Source organism: Dermacentor albipictus, chromosome 8, assembly GCF_038994185.2.
Source record: "Dermacentor albipictus isolate Rhodes 1998 colony chromosome 8, USDA_Dalb.pri_finalv2, whole genome shotgun sequence".
Classification (NCBI taxonomy): domain Eukaryota; kingdom Metazoa; phylum Arthropoda; class Arachnida; order Ixodida; family Ixodidae; genus Dermacentor; species Dermacentor albipictus.
The window spans coordinates 132066115-132081891 of NC_091828.1; the positions used below are offsets into that span (position 1 = coordinate 132066115).

The following is a 15777-nucleotide window of genomic DNA, read 5'->3' on the forward strand; positions in this document are numbered from 1 at the left end:
TGTAGTGAGAGCTATGATGGGCGTAAGGTTCTTGAAATTATTATAATAATTATTATTATTGATGTAAATTTATATAAGCATCACACAACAGTGCATGCATTTTAGGCGGGATTATTCGATGTAGGCTAGCGCCAAACTCAGCTTATTCCGAAATGCATGGCGGGATATTTGGATGACACAGTGAGGTTCAGCACACGCGAAGGCTCTTTCCGTTTGTTCATATTTTCTTGGATGGAGCACTGCGGAGGTCACTGTGACATTATGGCACATCCTTGGGGCTAAGTCGCGTGATTACGACTAAAAAAAAATTAATTATGGCGTTTTACTTGCCAAAACCACTTTCTGATTATGGGGCATGGCGTAGTGGGGGACTCCGGAAACTTTGACCACCTGGGGTTCTTTAACGTGCACCTAAATCTAAGTACCCGGGTGTTTTCGCATTTCGCCCCCATCGAAATACGGCCGCCGTGGCCGGGATTCGATCCCGCGACCTCGTGCTCAGCAGCCCAACACCATAGCCACTGAGCAACCACGCCGGCTGTGATTACGACTAGCAGATGAGTCAGCTGTTCATGCGCGTCAGCAGAAATTCGGCACTGGCATCATATCGAGCGCGGTTTAGTCATACACTTTAAGAGCTTTTTAGCTGTTGGTGAGCAAGTCCCGCGTTACTATACGTTTTTAGGTAAACTTCGCTTTTAACAAAGTAGCGGTTATAATGAAGCCAATTTCCAGTCACGATGACTTCGTTATAACGAGGGTTTACTTGTCGATCCACTCCCGACGAGCCCCTATAGCCATTCTCGCCTAGTTGACCTCTCCTCCTTTCCTATCCTTGTTTTGTACCTCTCTCTATCTTATCGGGAACCTCTCGCTCGCATTGGTAGCTTACGCGTTCCTTGTAATTTATTACGAAACGCGTGCTGAACGTGCGAGGTCACCGAGAGATGCTTCGCGACGTTTGAAGGAAGCGGCGAGACGGGACGGGTGCTCACGTTGTACGAGAGCCCCCACAGGGCGGGCCTCCCCACGAACACTGCGCGCGCCCCCAGGCTGAGCGCCTTGGCCACGTCGGCGCCGCTCCGCACTCCGCCGTCCATGTAGACCTCCACTCGACCCCGAGTCGCCGCGACGATCTCGGGCAGGGCCTCGATCTGGAAAGAGGAGGAGCGGCGCTGGTTCGTCACTTTCGACAAGTGGGAGCCCGAGGCACGCTCACGGTGCGCGTTATATTATGCTATATAGGGGGAGGTGACAGCCAGTGTCCCTGAAATCGGTTCCAATGGAGAAACTTTAAACACAAACGAAAAAGGAAAACGCAGCTGTACACACTCGGACGGAAGCTGATATTATAAATGTCTGCGCACGATAAACGAGGAATGACAAACAACTGCAGCTAATATGTGACGTCATAGCATAAATACAGCAGTTCGCTTCTACGCTTCGTACGAGTGAAAAATATATCAAATAGAACGAAAAAGAATCTGTGTGGTAACGATGAAAGGGTTGTCATGCGACTGCTGAATGGCCTTCTTGTACTCTCACAAGCAGTCGGACAAAGAGTAGTTCGAATTTGGTGCTCATTTTCTCTCATTTCTGAGTCTCGACTAAATCGCGCTACTGCATACAAGCTATATGTACTGCGACAACCCCTTCTTGGAGCACTCACCGTCGCTGGTGCTCCGTCAAGCTGGCGACCTCCGTGATTGGATACCAAGATGGCAGCTGCTCCGTACGTTTGCGCGTGGGTAGCTGCCTCGGCTGCACCCAGAAGCAGGACACGTGGTCCGTTCGGAGTTTGCCGGATCATGAAACGGCTGAATCATCTGACAGTTATCTGAATCTCGGAAAGCGAGATATGATCCTGTGACATAGATCATCATTCTGCAGAAGTGGAAGCATACAGTGGAAGCATAACCAATATTATCACATGCATGAGCCCCATAAATAAACAGATAGATAAGGAGGCTTGGAATTGTGTCCTTAAAGGGGCCCCATATCCGTTCGCTTGAAGAGGAGAGGAATCTTAACAGCATTCATGCTGTCGAAGATCAGAACAACACATTGAAGTTTTGCTATGGAATGAAAGAAAAAAGAAACAAGGAATGAAAAATGTAGGCTTTAGGTATTTTTTCATCCACTTTCATTGCCATTAACTTATCATTTCTTTAGTTCGGTTATTAAGTACAAGTGATTTCCCCTATGTTTTCCTTGGTGTCTTTGTTTGTTGGCTTCTCGTGATAGGCGTCAGGTATGTGGCACGTAATATATGCGAGTGACTGCTTATCCATACTGCAATTAAAAACATATTGGGAAATCAAAACTTGCGTACAAATTCAGCAGAGCAATCTTTCAAGCAGTAAACATAGTGAGAGAGAGAGGCTCACTGAGAAGCTGACTGAGATGCTAGCCTGTTTGATGGCCTGGCATGCAAGTCCAAGTCTGTAAGTTCCTGTGGATGTACGTGTGCTTAAAAAATTAAGACAGCAAGAAAAGCTGCAATGTAGAAGGAAGCCGTGCTTGAATGTCGTGCGTAGAGCGAATACGGACTACATGTTGAGCGAACATTTAAATGACGTACGCGTCACGATGCCCTTGATGACGACGGGTAGACCGGAGATTTTCCGAAGCCATGGCACATCCTCCCAAGTAACTGACGGGTTAAACAGCCTGTTTGTGTACTCGGTCAGCCCCGAGCCAGACATTGAGGACAGGTCAGACAGGGAACCTTCCAGGTTCGCAAGCCTGAAAATGCGAGAGACATATGTAACCAGTTACGAACAGATTGAAGGTTTTGACAGAGATTGATCAGCACAGAATGCAGGATGGAACGCAGTAATTGTAGTCGACAGCTAGGTCTGTCAGTGCAAGCGGGGCAAAGATGAAGCACTTAAGTTTCGTAGTTAGAACACATGGTAACAGCGGGTGTATGAAAAAGATTCTAGGAAAATAACCAAAGCGTGCAAGTAGCTTATTGCCATAACTTGTTATATCCAATCATCTGTCAGGGAAAAGATATGGGCAAAGACGTAACTTTCAATAAAATATTTTTCTGTCTCTTTCTAAAAAAAGACTTGTGCAACGTAATATGCTTTATAGCGCGTTGAAGTTGGCCACAAGAAGTTGCATGGCTCATTGCAGCATCCTGTGCTTCCTCGAGTCTCGTTTACATCGCTTATTTTATTCATCTTGTGTCCGTTGTGCCCATGTGCAATTTGTTGTTCTCCGTGTTCCTTTCCTTCATGCTCTTCTCTTAAGAAGCGGCTCGGTGCTAAGTCTGATTCCACAATTCGTATACATGTGAAAAGCAGAAAGGCTTTTATGAGACAGCGACTGGGTCAATTCGAGTGAATTTGGCTGAACTTGAAAGAGAAAGTTAAATTCTAGTGAGTATAGATTGAAAAATTTTGATTTAGGGGCTGGCATTTTTTACGGTTCCTGTAAACTGCTAAGCTTAAAAAAATATAAGCATGAAGTTTACAAATTCGCAAGTTTCCACCAACAAGAAATATCACAGTTCTGTAAAGTGCACCTCTTAGAGCATATGGCGTTGAAGAAATCGACATATTACAGCTTACGCAAAATTGTTATAATGTGCATGAAGCTATTGTAGAAGTCCTACTCATGAATTAGTGGCATATTTCTGAGCAATACATAATGCATGGATTTCGTGTGTTTTAGATGTAATATTAGATGAAGTTGAGAGAATAGTGATGGCGCTTTTTACTGCCGTGCTACAGAGTTGTAAACCTAATATTTGAGTCTGTCTTAAAATTTTTCAATCTTCAGCGACATTAGTAAAAACATAGATAGCCTACATGAGCAATGCACTTTCCTGCAGTCACTACAGCTTGACATTTTCTTTTAAATGCAACGAACCTCCTCAAATTCGGTGCAGTGGTTGCCCAGAAAAATGATTTCTCCGTTCCGTGCATTTAGATAAGAGCCCCTGAGCTACATCATGCTATGAATTGTTCAGCGTCGAAGTGCAAAAGTGTATGCCGTCAACACTGTGGGATAATTGGCTGACTCATCTTTTACGATAAACTTAAGAGACGGCGCGACTTGATTCACTTGAGGTTTGGCGGCAGGCTGAAGTTGTTCTTGACGTCGGCTATCCTGAGGCCGAATACGGGAGCATCGACCGTCAGCACCAGAGCCGAGTATCCCGCCTGTGCAGCGCGCTTGACCAGCGACTCGGTGAGGGACCGGTTCCGGTACACGTAGAGCTGGTACCACAGCAGGCAATTGGGCGCGCCCCGACGCACCTCCTCCAGTGATGTGGTGCTCAGGGTGCTGAGGATCATCACCGTACCTGCGGCCTCAGCCGCTGCGCGTGTAATGATGTAACCGTGAGAAATATTCGTATACGTGAACACCGAGAACAGCTCGGTTTATTCACCGCACAGCGCTTGACGAAATGATTGCATCATTTCGTGTTTACAGCTTATCTTTACTGCATTTCAGAACTAGCGCACAACGCTGATGAGGCCAGCGAGGCTTCTTGCCGTATATATACGTGTTTGCAACAAGAAATATTTTGGTGTTCTTTGCCAGCAAATCTGTAAAACTCTTTTTTACTTTTCCTCAGCAACAAATGAAACAAAAAGTTTGAATTCTTAAACATAAACAAACCGTGATATACGGCTGTTAATAATATGCTGTTATAGCCCACTTTGATTTTACTTGTTTCTTTATTCGGGTTTTTCAATGGCAACCCGCTGCGGCATTCTCACGCGCACGCTCGCGCGACCATGCGTGGCCACGGGACTAGATCGACCTTGAAACGTGCGAAGTGATCGGCTTAGATGGCGGAAATATTTACGCAGCTTCCACAGCGTTGCTTGCTAAGTATGAAACACATGAAAAGTGAATTAAGGCTCTTATTATCGACATATTTAGTAATGTGCTAGCGCATAAGCAAGTACGGAGAGCCACCAACTAGACCCTTTCATAGAACTCTTAAGTATATTGGCGATAGTTAGCGAAAAATAGAAAGTTCTGCATAGAAGTTGTATTTCGTAAGGCTACACGAATAGACTAGCATAAGAATCGTGAAGAAGGCGTTGCTGCACATATGCCATATCTTACCTTCATATTGCTGCTTCAAGAACATAATATGCTTAAAACATAATCTTAAACATAATTTAAGCGTTTAAGTTACAGGATCATCAACTAGCTCTTTATATGTATAAACATAAATTTCCGAAAATACAAATCATTCCCCGTATGACTTACAGCCTACGTACCAGGCTAACATCAGTGCCGCGTACACGTACACATTGCGGTAGATCTAGGCTGGACTACTGCCTGCCTACACTATACAACCTTTTAAATTAAAACACATTGATTTCAGAGCCCCACCCAGCACGTTTAAATCAGAAGTGCGTGATTACCTGATAAAGCACTAAACTTGTTACTGTTACTTTTCCTGCACTGTTTATGAATTTTCAGATAATGTCCATCATGTATGCTGTATCTGTATTAAGCAAATTCATTTCTTCTTCACAATGATTGTATGTATATACAGTTGCTACAGTTGGTGAAATCCATTGCCTCTTGCCCTCTGTAGGCCGCCAGGTCCCGTCAGGTTGTCTGCGGCAGTTTTTTGCCTGCGGGACTCCCACCTTGTGTGTTGAAGATAAAGCGAATTGTGATCCTGATACGGATGCTTAATTCTGTCATCGCGGGGGTTCTGGACGCACGTGATCTTCCTGACAGGCTGACTTCAATGCGTTTTCACAAACTGGTTTTCAAGCTTACCTGTAAAGTTCCATTAGGCTATCTGTCTGTGAATCCACCTACCCTAGAACGTGCTGCAAATATCATTTATGGCGTGACGAACCTCACGTATGTTCCCTGTGCGGTTCAGCCCCAAGACGAAAATCAGTACGTCAAGCTCAGAAATCGACATGCGAATTGCTACATTTCCTGAAGTCGACAAACCAAATATAGCCTCGGTGTGCAGCTCCCAAGGAAGCGAAACCCTCAGAATGCGCGGATCCAGGGGCAATGTCTGGATGTCCTTACTTGATCCGAATGTCCGGATGGCCTGATCCGGATGTGAACAGTCATCGTGAGATGGGTTCTGCCGAATTATTTCGTTTCTCAACCCCTTTACTCCTTTCGTACACTGTGTGTCGAAAGGAAGTACACGGTGAGTCGACTAACAAAATATGGTTGCGACTAACAAAAATCGGGCTTCTCGGTTTCCTTGTTGTCGGTCACGAGACACGCATGGATCTACGTAAAGTTAAAGAGCCGCAGGAATGATTTCAGCTATCATTGTAGGGCAGAGTTATACTCTCAGATGGATTAAATAAATGAATAATGATAATTTTGAAGGATATCGCAAGCATGCAGGAACCCACTTCCCGATTCTGGGTCCCAGTAACTACCTTTCGCGGTTCCCACCTCTCCGACGGGGTGGGCCAGCTTCTGCATCGCCGATGGCGCTATGCCAATTGGCATCGATATCTCCCGCCCGAGCACCCTCGTCGCCGTGCTTGTTTTGGACACGTCCACTAACACCTGGGGTCGGAAGCGGAGCCTGCGTTGGAGGCAACAAGTCAAGGCGTCCGAGTGAATCAGCAATTCGACCACATGAGTTGTACTAGGTAATGTGCTTTCACCGACGTATTACTTTTTATATTTTGCTTTCCAGTTGAAGAAAGCCAAAACATAAGTAAATAAAAAATAAAGAATCGGGTTAATGGGGGAGGGGCACGGTCACAGCAAACTTCTCTATCTGATAAGAAATTACATTCTCGAATTTCGCCTTCCTCCGTCTGGGCAATCTTACCGGTTTCCTTTCTCTCTGGTTCATTTTCATGTTTCATTTTTTTTAAATTGTCTTCTTATGGCAGGTCTTACTGTTCTCAATTTCGCATGTTTCTATCTTCCTTTCAACGTTTCCTGAATTTGATATTTCAGACCGCTCAAAATTTCTTGGTAAAGAATAATACGAATCTTGACTGATGTAGATGAGTAATGCGTATTCCACCGATGTACTTTAGTTAAGCATTTACAGATTCAAGCCATCCAATTACTTAACTTCAGTTATTTCCGTGCGAAAGGCCTTGGACTCTCCCGAAAGAACTAGTCCTTCCAATTGTTTTTTTGGTTAATTAATTAGCATGTCTTCATTACACTGATGAAAACTCTGAACAGCCTTATTCCCTTAAATGGATTTAATAAGCTATTCCTTTGTAATTTTAATAATACAATATTTACTCTGAATTTGCTTTTTAATTGAAGACAGACGACTCAATCTGCAGAAATAGGGTTTCAGATTAACTTGCCGAAGGACTTGAAAGCACTATCCGTGCCCTTTGGGGAACGTAATGAAACAAGAGTGCTGTTTGTTATAGAGTGTTAACATATTGCGGCCCGTCATGTTCACTAGCAGCGTATTGTCTGTGACTGTTCTACTAAACAACGTATTAGTTGCACCGCTGTTGCTTCACTCACATCCCTTCACGCCTTGCCAAAAAGTAGGTTCCCTTGCAGCCATGAGTTATGGGACGTCCTCCTGCACGTTCAAGCCGAACGTAACACCTTCCTTTTTCTCTTTTTGTGTGGCATGCGTATGTCGTTACGCTGCACTCCATCATTCGTTTCAGGGGGATGCATAACCAAGCGCAACACACTTCGTAGTATGCAGTCGCGGCTCTGCAGGCGAAGCGAGGTACCTGGAGAAAGCCTGCACGTTCTCCCTGAGTGTCTGCTCCCTGTCGGCGCCGCTGTCGTAGTAGCCGCGAACGGTGCGCTCGAGCTTGGCGTCGCCCAGCCGCTCGATGTCGGCCACTGTCACCACGTCGGGGTCCCGCGACAGCTCGATGGGCGCCACCTTGGCGCGGCTGCTCCCGTCCGGCCTGCTACCCACGGCACCGCTTCCTCCGCCCGGAGGTCTGGCTCCCAGCACCGCTGGTGATGTGCCGTCCGCATCCGACCCTGCGTCACAGACATACCTTGTAATTAGGTAGAAAACTTTGAAAAATACTCGAGAAACTGCCATCGCCGTTACTCGAGGTATCCGCAAGAGCTCAGGGAAACGCTGCCCTGTCAGCTAAAGAGCAGTATATTCACTACTGAAGTAAAACTCTTGCTTGGGCTAGTTGGTTCATGCTTGAATTAATAAAAGCAAGGCGCAGAAGACCAGGACTCAAGAAGAAGAACACAAACGACAGGACCGGCGCCGGTCTTGTCGTTTGTCTTCTTCTTGAGTCATCAAGTCCTCGAGTCCTCAATCAGAGAGCTTTAAGATAGGGGCCCCGAAAAGAAATAGCGTCGAAGCGCCTGCGCATGCGCGAGACGCAAACTGCGTTTGGGTTTTGCGTTGGCCACTCTAGTTCACCGATTTAGCGGGAACCCCAAGATATTTGTGTCAACAAGCATGGTAGACCCATCGAAGCGACGGCTCTAACCTGGCACCAAGCTGGGCTCGATTCGCGGTTACGCGTGAAGTTGGCAAGCTAGGAGAAGTGACTGAGATTATGGCTTTCTCTCAACTAGCGTGTGCTATGAAGATTGAATCATTAGATGCCGCTGATTCCGAATTCGATTGTCGATCTCATGGTTCATAGGCCTAACGCTGCTTAGCTTGGCTGATGAAGGCACGTAAAGTTGGTTACTCAAGACTAATTGCAACTAATTGCTTGCTGCTAATAGAGTAACCTCTAAATTGTATTTTAACGCGAAAACACATAAGTCAAAATTACTCTGATCATAGAGTGATATATTTTATTTAATTAGTTCCAATAGCTTTTCTTTGACGCCGTATGGCGCTGTCGGCGCAAGACGCTATCCGCAAACACAACGGCCTATTCTAAAACTGTTTAATCCTGCCTGCCCCAACGCTAACACCTGCATAGCTCTTTGGGGCCCCTATGCTATAACTCTATATTGTTTCCGCGTGGAAACAATATAGAGTTCTAGCAGGCGTTCCCGAGCCGACTTCACAATGAACCATCATATGCTTGAGATTTTAAAGATATGAAGCTACACATTGACACCTAGTAAAAAAATGCATGGAGAGCTCCGCTTTAAAAATGGCGAAGTATGGCAATAGAGCGGTGCTACAAGGAATGCTGTGGCACAAAAGTTGAGCACGTTCCCTGTAGAAAAGTTTAACCGTGTCTGAGCTTGCGCTGGCTCTCTGCAGGAATTCTGGGAGGCGCGAGTGTGTGTCGTACACTGGAGCTTTGTTTAATTTTAGAACACATAACAGCGCAGCGCAAGAAAAGAAAACAAGGACTAAGAAAGGTACGTACACAGGATTGCACCCATCCTGAGCATGCACCGTTCTGCGTCCTTGTTTTTTCGCGCTGTCCTGTTATGTGTTCAAGAATGCACCAATTAGGCCAAGCAAAATCATTATTTCTGGAGCGCGCTCTAACCGCTTCGAGTAGACCATAGCTACTTCGAGGTGTACGCGCACTCAAAGGTCTTGCGTGTAAGTCACTGAGAGATATCGGAACACCAAAGGGCCAATCTCATCCCTGCCTAATAGTGGGCTTAATATTATCATGCAAACCGTTATGAACACCCGAAAGGACGATCGCACTATAACACATGTGTATGACTTTAGGATTTCGTGCTGACCTTGAAATTGGTTGTGGTTCGGTCCCGGACTGAAGTTCTGAGTTATTCCTGGATCCTGGCGCCCGATGCGATCTGGGTACATGGCACGGTTCTGGTCGAAGTCGGCACCGAAAGGGACTCCGACCTGCGCCGTCGGACCGAAGCCCGAGTCAAAGAGTTGAGGAAAAGTGTAGTGGTTTTGGGGGATATTTAGTCCTAGAAGAGGCCGAACGTCTACGTGTCGTTTAGAACTCTGGACGTCCAAGGGGTTGTAAACGGCGGGTTTTTCAAGGGCTGCGGTTTCGGAAGCAGGAACGTCTCTTGGCTCATCGCTTCTGCTTGATGAATCGTGGCGCTCTGCCTTTGTGGCATGCTGTCCCCCCTGCTTTTCGCTCGCTGAAGCTCCTGTAAAACGTGCACTCCCGTGAGCAGGTACATTCAAATGGACAGCGTCTCAGCTGCACTTCAACAAAAGGGCACTAAAATTACACACTAAATCACTCTACACTGATAAATTATTCTTTGAGATATGTATTTTCGTTAATTTCTCAGTAATAGCTTCATTTTTAGAAGGAGAAATAAGCTCAAATTTGTATTTTCTTAATTTTGCGCAGAAACCTCAGCAACGGCACGTGATTGTGATGTCATAATTTCAAAGTACTTTTACGTATTAGGGCCGTTTTCGCTAAGTAAAAGTTCTTGCTACTTGCTACGTTTAGTTCTTTGCCTCTTAAACTACAATAAATACACGTTAAGCGATAAAAGAGATAGGTAGGCCTACGTGTGACGTCACGGTGAGTGACGTGCGGGAGCACATGGAAGGCGGCGGCTCCACCAGTCTTACGTTCTGGCGTCCTTTCTGGCTTAGCGAGCCTCTTGTCACAATAAGAGCAGCGTCTTTGGTAACGCAGAAGGGTAGTTTACTTATCCATTGAAAATATTTTTCTCTTACAGTCCTTTCAGTCATAGTAAACACTGCATTCACTACCGTGAACAGCGGCTTTCCTCATATTTAACAAGATCACGCCTAATATATAGAGGGAATTCCAGAAGATGGACTAAATATTCGTGAAAAACGGGGGCGATGAAATGATTAAGGAGCTTTCTTGATGTTGCTTTCACCACAGCAGACGGCACTCGAACATGACTATTGGTGGTAGTTAGCCGAGAAAGTGAACCATCTTCAACAGCATAACTTAAGGCACGAACAAGCAAAAGAAAACAGGACATGTGAGGTTCTTCTTCTTGGCCATTTCGTTAGTGGTGCCATTAAAGATGGACTGCTACAAATTTGTCCAAACTGCAGTACTAACGAGTAAGTAAAGTTAGATTTACTTTTTAAAAGAACGCGTTTCGAACGGTCCTTTGCGAGAATTGGATCTCGCCGTTTGAAACATTCAGAACCAATTCGATTTGCATAATGTTGACGCTGCTCATTTAGGTGGCTTTAATGAATGAATCTTGCTGAATCATAGTTTATTGGACGAGCGATATAAATAAGGGGATGCAATGGATTCGAATTTTTTTCTTTTGTAGTCAGCTCAGGTAGTAGCAGACAGTCAAGCCAAGGAAAGCATAGGTATCTGTTATGTTTAAATGTAGGGGAAATGAGCTTAAGGGAAATGAAAACGCATGTAACAGTAACATACCGCGGGTTGTAATTAACCGGACCCGCACTTTCCGCATTACGTGCAGTGCTTCACCAATTAAGCTGTCGTGGCGGCCGTCGTCTTTTCCACTTTCTCTGGCTTCATTGTCTGATCCCTCACATGGTATGTAAGTTATGGAGGTTTAACGTGGGAGAGCTAATCAACACCTGGGTGATGAGAAATGCCTTAATGCAGCGCTCCGAGTTCCCTATGTGACGCGAGAGTTATTTTTAAGTTGCCGCACACCCGGTGCCACGGGTGCTTCGAACTCCACCTTCGTAGGCTTGCGGTTTCCGCAATTGAGACTTCATTTAGAATCTAACTTTTTGGTTGAATGCAATGCGGCTCGCGAGAACTGGTTAATGAAAAAAATGCCCCCCCCCCCCCCCCCACTTACCCCGAGCTGTGCAACAGGCCAGCAGAAGCAGAAGCACGAGCCGTTTCATGCCACGGGTGTTCGACTGGAAGACGTAGACGCGAACTGGTGGCCCCTGTATCCGAGTGACTGCACGGTTCCGCAGACCGGTAGAGAATCGCTCTCGCTTGGTCGATGGTCCCGGCTTGTTGCGATCAAGAAAAAACGAAAAAGGAAATGAAATGAGTCGTGCCACCGGAATTTCAATGAAGCTTCGCGTTCCTGACGTCACTGGACTGCCCGCGCGTCGACTGACCTCAGCGTGCACGTCGAGAACGACCCGTGGACGTTGGGAGGTATGACGCGGGAGGGAAAGAGAAATAGCCGAAGTCGGATAGGCGCGAAACAATCGACGCCGACCCTCCCTGCATCTTTCCGGCAACTCGCCCCTAATTTCTGTGGCGGTGGGTGGACCTTGACCTGATGCTTGCGCGCTGCTTGATCGAAACGACAGCGGCCAGGGTTGGGCAATGCAGTGCAGCAGGCTACAAGCTGAGAACGAGGAAAACGCGAGGTGGCCGTCAAGCGCCTTTGTATTTAGCCAGGTACACACCTGTAGACTGGGACTTCGAGCGGGACGCCTCAGCGGTTAGTGTTTGTAGGATATGAAACGCGGAAAAATATCGATGCGTAATTTTAACAAAGCAGAAGGCATTATAGTCAGCCTTAGGTTCTCTGCTGCGCAGTTTAGACAATACAGCGAATGTTTTTCTGTGTTACCTTCACGTGTATATACTGCCAAAATACACGGCCCCCAGACTGGCACAAATAATATCTTTTAACTTGGTACTTACTCAATCACACAGACTCAAACGAAACTCCACCTAGCTCGCTAGTACCCAGCCTCCCCAGAAATAAACTTGAGCCCGACACTTGCGGGCTTGGGCTCATTGAGAACAGACACACTTTGGCTCCACTCCGATTCACCAGGAACCTGACACTGGTCTCCTATATCTTGGACTCTGGCCCTGGTTTTCTGGTATTGGAGATGGTGATCATCATAAGCCCGTATATTTGAATCTTAAATAAAGATCTTTGCGCCAGCACCACCAAGCTGGTGACAACTGAAACTCCTCATTTAACTTGCTAAACAGACATAACGCATTTACGAGAGAATTTTCACAGGAATCCTGGTTGCTGATGTTTCCAATTTACGTTATAGGATATTTTGCTGATGCGACATATTGGTATATTGCTGCCATTTCTTAGGAATTAAAGTGCAAATGTCAATAGTGCTGGCTCGACCTTGTTTTCTTTTTTTCTTTCTTCTTCATCTCAATTTTTATCGGAGATCTATGCGCACTGCCTGGCTTGCATTGTCCGAGTCTTCTAGTTACGAAATGGCCCTGGCCACTTCGTAACCGTCTTCCCTGCACAGGAGGAACTCAACTGACATTGGGAGTGTCGCAAAGACTCTGGCAACATGTTGCAAGGCATACAGATGGTGGTACTATGATAAAGAAAGGCAACGTCACAGGTATATGGTGGCTGGAAGGTCGCAATGGTGCGGTCTGCGGCCTGTCTGCAGAGCACTTTAATCACGCGAACTCCACACCCCCGCATCTCGGCCTCGCGTTTCAAGAAATCCGTGTGCTCACCGGCATGCAATCGGAGGCGCTCGCATCGTCGCGTCGTCGTCTGCCAGACACACAAGTGCCGGTCACGCCATTTGTTGACGTAAGGCGACAATGTGTACTTATTCTTTTCTCGCGCGCAGCAGCCTCCAGCTTGCGCTGGTTCCCGAAAATTGGGAGTGTATAATACTGCGATATCGCAGATGAGTTTCGCAACACCTGCAGCGACAACGAGCTTTCAGGGGCCGGTAATTTGCATCCCATCCAGGCCAGTCGCGGGCGGTCGCTCGGATGAGCTGAGCGCAGCCAATGCCGGGTTTCCTGACAGCCGTCAACTCAATCGGCGGCAATTTCGCCATCCACATTCTCATCGAGAAACGATCTAGGCTGGTGGGCCTATGCGATACAGCAGCATGGCTGCAAGCTTTGTGCTACTCGTGGAAGCGGGCACTTCTGCTTTGCTTTATTTTGCAATAGAATGTGAGAGGTACTCGCCACGGTGGCTGTGGCGTTCTGTTCGTGAGCACGAGGTGGTGGGTTCGATTCCCGGCCTCAGTGGCCGCATTCCGGATGGACGTAAAAGCGGTCGCATGCTTACTAAGCTTGTGGCCTGTGCAGTCGCGATAAGTCTTTTAGTATAATTTCCTATTATACTAAAAAGTTTAATACGACTGAGAGTAAGCGCAAGTTTAAATGACAGGATATAAAAGGCACCAGAAAATGGCGTCGTTTGAAATTTCCTTTACGCCATGTACTACACTAAAAAGGATGTATAGATAGAGAAACATATATTAGACTCCCATAACATATCTTGCAAAGGAGAGATCTGAAAATTTATTACTTTGCTTACTTTGCCGCCTTGAGTCATTCGTTTTTTCCTCGGATCATAAGAGACTGGAATGTTCTTCCACTTGCAAAAAAAAAAAAATCAATTATGGGTTTTTACTTGCCAAAACCACTTTCTGATTATGAGGCACGCCGTAGTGGAGGACTCCGGAAATTTCGACCACCTGGGGTTCTTTAACGTGCGCCTAAATCTAAGTACATGGGTGTTTTCGCATTTCGCCCCCATCGAAATGCGGCCGCCGTGGCCGGGATTCGATCCCGCGACCTCATGCTCAGCAGCCCAACACCATAGTCACTGAGCAACCACGGCGGGTTCTTCCACTTGAGAATGGTAATATCGTATCATCATCATCGTCACCATCATCATCATCATAATCAGCAGCAGCAGCAGCCTGGTTACGCCCACTGCAGGGCAAAGGCCTCTCCCATATTTCTCCCAAAACCCCGGTCATGTACTAATTGTGGCCATGCCGTCCCTGCAAACTTCTTAATCTCATCCGCCCACCTAACTTTCTGCCGCCCCCTGCTACGCTTCCCTTCCCTTGGAATCCAGTCTGTAGCCCTTAATGACCATCGGTTATCTTCCCTCCTCATTAGATGTCCTGCCCATGCCCATTTCTTTTTCTTGATTTCAACTAAGATGTCATTAACTCGCGTTTGTTTCCTCACCCAATCTGCTCTTTTCTTATCCCTTAACGTTACACCTATCATTCTTCTTTCCATAGCTCGTTGCGTCGTCCTCAATTAGAGTAGAACCCTTTTCGTAAGCCTCCAGGTTTCTGCCCCGTAGGTGAGTACTGGTAAGTGGTACTGGTACTGGTAGGTGGTACTGGTGATATCGTACCCACTGATAATTTTTACCACGCCTTGTGTGTTTGATTGAAGTGTCAATTACACGATGTTGTAGGATGTTGACCCCTGTTGTAATGTCTGTAAGGAAGGAGGCAAGTGCAAAAATAAATAAATAAATAAATAAATAAATAAATAAATAAATAAATAAATAAATAAATAAATAAATAAATAAGTGCGACGAATAGAAAACCAACGCGGATACTTTGGTTAACATTAACGAGCACAATAAGTTGATTTTAAACATTGGGAGGTTGAAATAAATTAATTGGAAATGAATGAATCAGTGAATAATTATTGATCAACTAATAAAATCCTCCATAAACGTGGCTTGAACTGAAGGACAGATCAGTTCATACAGCTAAAGTGCTGTTACCTGAAGACTTTCCTAACTTTGGAAGTCGTATAAAATATCAGAACTACATCTTTGATAGTGCTCTGACAAACGAACAAATTGAGAAAAGCTGCGTTAAGGTAGGTTCGGACGAAATAAAAAAAAAACATATATTTTGATTTTGCATTAGGCTCACTTAACTATTCATATGGAGCTCGCATTTGTTGGCGCTATTTCTTGTGCCAGCGCCGCATCTGCATGGCAAATTGAGCAATCGTCGTAATGACCAGTCGCATTGCTATCCCGCCGTGTTATAAGAAAGGCCACCGAATGTATAAAATATAGTAAAGACGAAAAAAAAATCTGCAAAAAGAAACAGAGAAGTGTCACATAAGGGCAAGCACGACGATGATGGGATAAAAAAAAGCAGGCAGCTGGTTGTATATATGACTCTTTGCTGCCATAGGGCGCTTCAGCCCATCATATAATTTGTCCAAGCCTTCAGCCTCATTCGTCGCGTCTTGGGTT

The 15777-nt window shown here is 45.8% G+C and overlaps 1 protein-coding gene and 2 long non-coding RNA genes across 4 annotated transcripts in view; 2 read left to right on the top strand and 1 right to left on the bottom strand.

Moving 5' to 3' along the window:
• The window catches only part of LOC139049183 (uncharacterized), a 43593-nt gene extending 35816 nt beyond the window's left edge, over positions 1–7777 (top strand). Inside the window, exon 3 of the long non-coding RNA XR_011508154.1 lies at positions 7657–7777. This is a non-coding gene — a long non-coding RNA (uncharacterized lncRNA). The remainder of the gene's footprint in view (positions 1–7656) is intronic.
• The window catches only part of LOC139049179 (uncharacterized), a 42526-nt gene that overhangs the window by 1432 nt on the left and 25317 nt on the right, over positions 1–15777 (bottom strand). For both annotated transcript variants that reach the window (XM_070524496.1, XM_070524497.1), the window contains exons 2-9: positions 11629–11791; positions 9604–9987; positions 7692–7953; positions 6399–6550; positions 4075–4330; positions 2582–2745; positions 1670–1761; positions 996–1154 (exon numbers count right to left, since the gene is read on the bottom strand). In XM_070524496.1, the coding sequence (XP_070380597.1) occupies positions 996–1154; positions 1670–1761; positions 2582–2745; positions 4075–4330; positions 6399–6550; positions 7692–7953; positions 9604–9987; positions 11629–11677 (1518 nt within the window). In that variant the 5' untranslated portion in view covers positions 11678–11791. The remainder of the gene's footprint in view (positions 1–995; positions 1155–1669; positions 1762–2581; positions 2746–4074; positions 4331–6398; positions 6551–7691; positions 7954–9603; positions 9988–11628; positions 11792–15777) is intronic.
• LOC135905891 (uncharacterized) overlaps positions 7855–15777 on the top strand; it is a 33248-nt gene continuing 25325 nt past the window's right edge. The window contains exon 1 of the long non-coding RNA XR_011508153.1: positions 7855–7981. This is a non-coding gene — a long non-coding RNA (uncharacterized lncRNA). The remainder of the gene's footprint in view (positions 7982–15777) is intronic.